This window comes from Xiphophorus maculatus, chromosome 6, assembly GCF_002775205.1.
Source record: "Xiphophorus maculatus strain JP 163 A chromosome 6, X_maculatus-5.0-male, whole genome shotgun sequence".
NCBI lineage: Eukaryota > Metazoa > Chordata > Actinopteri > Cyprinodontiformes > Poeciliidae > Xiphophorus > Xiphophorus maculatus.
Window position 1 is genome coordinate 3709974 of NC_036448.1, and position 6095 is coordinate 3716068.

The window sequence follows — 6095 nt, forward strand, 5'->3', positions numbered from 1 at the left end:
TAAACGAATCATCAGTCGTGTTAAAATATTTCAAGAGAGCCACTTCTTCTTTCCTTGTGACGGTTCTGCTCCAACATGCTGGTTGCTCCCGGGTTGCTGGAAGAAGTTGCTCCCGGAGGACGCTTCTATCCAGCTCTTTATTCATGGCGGCGTTCTTGGACCGAGCTTGAAGGAGGCGCGCAGCCTTGGATGAGAAGCAGCCCTTACACATTGTACCAGGATTCTTCAGCGTTGGCACAGCACAGGACTCATGGGGTTGCTCTTTTTTCCCCCCCTCCTCCTCCTTCTTCTACTTGCTGATTTTCTGTCAGTACTCGATGTTTTTCTGGGGTCGGAAGTAGCTTCTTGTCGCATCATTCTCTGCAAGTGGGTGTGAGTAGCAGATCCACTCACCCGTTCCTGTTACAAGTGTTGGGCGAGTTCTGCCACGGAGCCAGCGTGATTCTTGCGGCCTCCTCGGGAGGAGACACTCGTATCGTCCTGAAGTGTTGCTCACCGCCACTGAACCACATCTGCTCCTCTACGGTCGCAGTCATTCAGCTTATCCGATTGGTGGCTTCAGATGGACTCATGAGATGCTCATTATGGGATAAAGTTAACGGATCATTTCATGACAAGACAGAACGGCGTGTGATGCTGGAAATGTTTTTTTGATGCGATATGGAGCGAACACGAGGCCAGTATCGCCGATACCGATAACGTTTTATTTTTAAATGTCGTCATTGAATAATTAGGTGATTTGACTTCAGTTAGTTAATCATGATTATGAAAAATTACAGGACAAACATTTTAAACAATTGAGTGTTTTTTTTAATTAATAATATAAAACAATGTACACTGCCAAAACACAAAATCTTGCCATGTATTTTTAGTCTATTTTTTTGGTGCAAATATCTTTGAATAAGACAAAGCTAACTTTGTTTGTTTTAAGTTAAAAAAAATCCTCAATATTGATGAAAAAGTACTGGTTCCACTAGTAGATTATTTCACTTATAACATGGGAAAGATGCTTTGTTATAATAATCAGCCAATTGAAATAGTACTTTGTCATCAATATGAATTAATTTGTAACTTAAAACAAGCTACCAGATCTTTCTGAAAAGTTACTTGTAAGAACAACATTAAGGCATCACTGGTAAAGCATACTTAGACTTGACAGGTTTTGTTTCTATTACTTTACCACCATTGGCTCAAACTGAAGTGAGATTAAATAATCGCCATAAGATTTTGATCTTATCAGATTAGGCCTGACCTGGTCAATAACCAGCTCCTCAGGTATAACAGGATTTAGAAATATGTAGATCTCTGGGGATTTAAACCGTAAACTCTTTTTTTTGACCAGTCAAGTGGTACTCTCAACCTTCTTTTTCTTTTGTGATCTCAAAGACCACAAAATGTCTCACTTCCTCAAATCCAACCGGTGTGTGTTCCGCCATAAGTCACAAGGTAGATTGCATGCTTGACCTCCGGAGGAGTTTGTACATTTTGCCCTGAGTGTATTTCAAAGTCCGCCTTCCTCCTCTGGAATAACTTCTCACATCAGTGGACAGACGGGCCAAGCACTGTGTCAGCTTCACAAGTCCCACCAATAAAGATCCGCCAGCCAGCATCAGACAGGGCCACAGCAGTCCGAACAGCGCCCTCCGCAGGGTATACTTCCTGTTCAGGATGACATGGTGGGGGTGCCCTTTTTGGTCACTGAAACACATGGAGCTGTTCTTCAGGTGGCCGTCCACCCACTTTTTCACTTTCTGCACTTCGTCCTGAAGCCCTTTTCTGTCCAGTTGGCACTTGGGGAGATAGAAACACTGGAACAGAAGAAAAACAATCCAAGTCGCTTGTTGCCTCAGGATCTGCTAAAACGGATGAGTCATCAATTCATGGACTTCAAGTCTTTAATTTCGCATCTATCCCGTCAGAACTAGCGCGACCATCTTTGGCCATTATGATCTCAGTAAGCTTTGGTGCAGAGTTGCACGTAACGTCAAGAGACCCAGGAAGTTTTGAATGATTTAAAAAAACATGTACCTCGTTTGGAAGGAAGACGGAATCCTCGTCAAACTGGAGAAAGGCCGACTCGTTGGAGCCGGTGACGCTGACGGTCACGGTAAGGCAGGGCACCGTGCTCACCCCTCTGCAGTCCACCCACTCTTCCAGGATATGAGTCTGAGGCAGGACACAACTAGCCTCCTCCCAGCAACTGGAGAACAGTCACCAGGGACATTTTAGAGAAGAATGACCAAAACCCTCTGGCATTGTAAACTATCACCAGTATGACAATAATTCTAGTATGTCAGATAGAATATTGGCATAAGAGGAACCAACTGAGTGAGCTCAAGCAAACCTTGCATAGAGACGCAACACTTTGGAGAAGAAGAGAAGAGTTTGCAGATGTGGTGTAGCAGTTCCTTGACAAACTGAATGGAGTGAAATAATGGACTATGTGGTCTTGAGCAATCTGTTACTTAAGCTCATTTTGTTGGCAGTTCTGTTTAATTTTCCACTGAGGTACCGTTTGGACTAAACTATCTTTTTTGCCGAATGAGATGACCTACCATCAGATAACGAGTACCTCAGCCAAAAGCTCTCCTGTAAGTATGGACTAACAAATCTCATTAGCTTCACACCCTTACAGACTTTAAAGGGTTACAAAAGATTTTGAGTAAGGGTAGCATCTTATTCAACTTGGTCTCCCAACTTTTTTTTTTTCCTTAATCACTTTAGTCTGTGCTTTTAAGGACTAAGTAGTGCTACATCTGCCATGGGAGGTTCAGTTGTTAGCACTTCTACCTCGCAACAACAACGTCCCGGGTTTAAATCTTCTATGGAGGTCTTCTTATTTGGAGTCTGCTTGTTCTTCCTTCTTTCCCTGTGGTCTGCCAAAGAAGGTATAGTAAACGGGTAGATACATGGCACCTATTGTAGAGCCTTATTTTTACTCCAGCAGAGCAAAGACACATTCCAGAGTAGCCCACCCCGCTGGCGAGCAATGCGTGTTAAATACGATGTAATATCTCAGCCCCACCGACAGCTTGGATGTGAACACCAGCGTACCTGTCAATGTAAGGCTTGACCGTGGTAATGCCAACCACAAAGAACATGAGCACAGAGAAAGCCATCATGGTGAAGCCCAACAAGATGGCTCGTTCTTCTCCGACACTAGATGTAGGCATCTGACTCCGGGCCCCCTGGGGACCCCTTCCCTCCCCTCTTTGGCTCCTGTCCTGCTCCTGCGGCGCAGATGTATGCTGGATCTCCCTGTGTCTCACACACACACACGAGGACATAAATCAAGCTTAAGCAACACAGCTTTATGCCTCTCGACCTCAGATTTTATGCTGTGTATTGATTTACACTGTAAAAAATGTCTGCTTCATATTCTTTGAAGCAAACAAAGAATCTGAGGATGTTTAATCCACTTGAGGGTTAAACACCAAAATCATCTGCCAGTTTAGGACTTCAACTCTGACATTATATATATATATTTTGTAAATATGTATAGGAAGCTTTAAAATATATTAATTTGTTTTTACAGTAGCACAATCTTGCACAAAAAAAATGCTTGAACACAAAACAAACAGAACAAATCAATGGATTTCACAGGATTCGTGCCGCCCACTGAGTTTGATGTGTTAAATTATTTCACAGGAGCCATGAAATGAATGAATACACTGTGAAATTATTGTTAGATTATTGAATAAAGGATTTCTTTAATAAGAAATAAACACAAATTTTATGATTTAATTCATTATCTAACAAGGTAGATTTAATTATTTTATGGGGCATCTGATTATTTAATTGCAATTTCAAAATTTCATGGTATATTGATATATTTAATAATCTAATGACATAATTTAGTGCTAAATTGAATAATCTGTATGTTTTTATTTAATTCTGTCATTTTTATTTATACCCATCTGTTGTTAGTAGGTAGGAAATATAAGCAAATATAGGCATCTTCTTCTAGAAGAATGTTTTTCCCTCTACTTTCAAACCTAAAATTAGGAGTAAAACTGTGCTAGACATTCCTCCCCCCCAAAAAACATAAGTTATCTTTTCTCTAAAAGGTCACATAACACTCGAGGCTCTGAAACAGTTTTATTTAGCCAGACCGAGGGCAACAGATTGCCTCTTTGGACTGCAAAGGTTGCCACAGACATCCAAATGTAGATCTGGAACAAATAAGTCGCAGTGTTGGGCAGTTTCGCTCGATGCAAACTTGAGCCGTCCGTGTTACTATTTTCACGCCGTCCCCAACGTCTCGCCAGCAGAATTTATTTGGTGAAGCTCTGCCTGCATTTCCAAGTGTTTTCCAGCCGTAATGAACTCCCAGCTGTGTTTCCTCCAGGCCCTCGCCGCCAGGCCCAGTCGATCATTTGCTCTTACCGTGTCTGCCGCCTGCGAGCACCGTGCAGGTTGATGTTAATGGGGATGCTAAACGACCTCCGGGGAGAAGCCGTGTTCAAGAACATGCCCGGCTCTATCTTGAGCCGCCTCCCTCGGCCCGCCGGTACCTGTATCCTCCTAACAAGGCTGTATTTTTTTTCTCTCTCTCTCTGTATCTGGAAGTCAAATGTCCTTCCTGCGCCCTAAAAAAATCATCTCATGTCTTCCAGCGGGCAGCGAGGGGGATTAATGCACCGGGTTCCAGTTAATTCACCGGGGAACTTCCTGTTGTTTACCAAAGCTCAAAGGTGAGTGCAAAATCTTCCACCCTTGTGTGTGTTTCTATAGAAACTGGTACAGGTAAGGCAGGTAGCATGTTAATAGGCTCTCACTTGGCCTGTGACACTCAGCTGGAGCTGTTTGCCATGAAAAGGCTGAGCTTGCCTTTTACTTTTTAGACAGATTCAAAGCTTTCAAACAGGATAAAAAGTAAAAAATAAAAATAAAAACTCACCTGAGCACGTGAGTCCTCATCTTAATCCCTCTGACCTGGTGAGGCGTCTCAGATTGTCTGGATGCACTGGCTCCAGCGCAGGAAGGCGAGCATGTTTATATGCGTTATTCAAACAGTCAGACTCCCTTATATTATTTATGAATTTCTGAAAAGCAGATGGAGGTATTAACCTGTTGACAGTCGAGTTTAACAAAAGCCGCCCGAGGCTACGAGCGGCCCGGAAACACAGCAGCCATGTCTCACCCGCTTCACTCACTATTGAATTTATTTAAGCTTTTTCCTTTATAAACTGTATTATGTAGATAGCCGGAGGCGCGCCTCATTACTTCGTGTTTTGTTTCCTATAAATTTTAAAGTAGATTTGATCAATAATCCGCCAGGCTTTCTGAAGGTCACCGAAACTTTTTTTTTTTTTTTTTTGTGCAAATTTTCCAACAGTTTCTGGTTATATCTACCTGAGCTAAATAAAAAAACATATTTCTTAATGTGAAAGCAAATAATAGTAATAATCTAACATGCTTGACACGGAAAGCGTTCATGCAGGGGGCCCCGGGTAGGCCAGCAAAAATGTTAGGGGTGCACAGCTTAAAATAAATAAAAAAAATTTTAAATTCCTACATTTCTATTAACTTTTTAATCTGATTTGTAATTTTATACATTTGTTTATTTATTGGGTGTTACATTTATGTGGTGTGAATTACATTTTTCAAGCTCATCTCTTTCACTTACATTTTGCAACTTTCCAACCACAAGCTTCTGTGTACTTTATGAGACACACATACTGTAATGATGTAGAAGGACAATAATCTATTATTATTAGTAGAAGTAGTAGTATTATTAAGGAGACACTTTGACTAATAGCAGCCAGTGCTGTAGCTCCACCCAGGTTCATCGCACACTGTGCGTGGGGCACCAAGTGGCCCCTGAAGGAACCAAAAGAATCAGGCTCAATCACTGTTAATTAATCATATTGATAATACATTTGACTAGAAATGTGTGAAGCAAGTTAATAGATATAAGAAATACATAAATACACAAATTTTGCGCCAGTCTCCCCTGTGATCTTTATTTGTAAAGAATTTTGAAAACGTGTATTATTTTCCTTCCTCTGCACTACTTTGTGCTGGTTGGCCACATCAAATCTCACTAACACACGTCAACGTTTGCAGTTGTACTGTGACAAAAGCTGGAAAAG

General features: G+C 41.6%; 1 protein-coding gene across 2 annotated transcripts; it reads right to left on the reverse strand.

The window, feature by feature from the left end:
- Positions 1–934: 934 nt before the first annotated feature.
- Positions 935–4961, reverse strand: LOC102235219 (calcium-activated potassium channel subunit beta-3). Of its 2 annotated transcripts, XM_023335480.1 has the most exons (4): positions 4901–4961; positions 3055–3258; positions 2029–2200; positions 935–1808 (listed from the first exon to the last, which is right to left on the reverse strand). In XM_023335480.1, the coding sequence occupies exons 1-4, from the start codon at positions 4918–4920 to the stop codon at positions 1440–1442; spliced, it is 765 nt and encodes a 254-aa protein (XP_023191248.1). In that variant the 5' UTR covers positions 4921–4961; the 3' UTR covers positions 935–1439. The 2 variants fall into 2 exon arrangements, with proteins under 2 accessions (XP_023191248.1, XP_023191247.1); XM_023335479.1 differs by lacking the exon at positions 4901–4961 and having other exon boundaries at positions 3055–4352.
- Positions 4962–6095: the final 1134 nt, after the last annotated feature.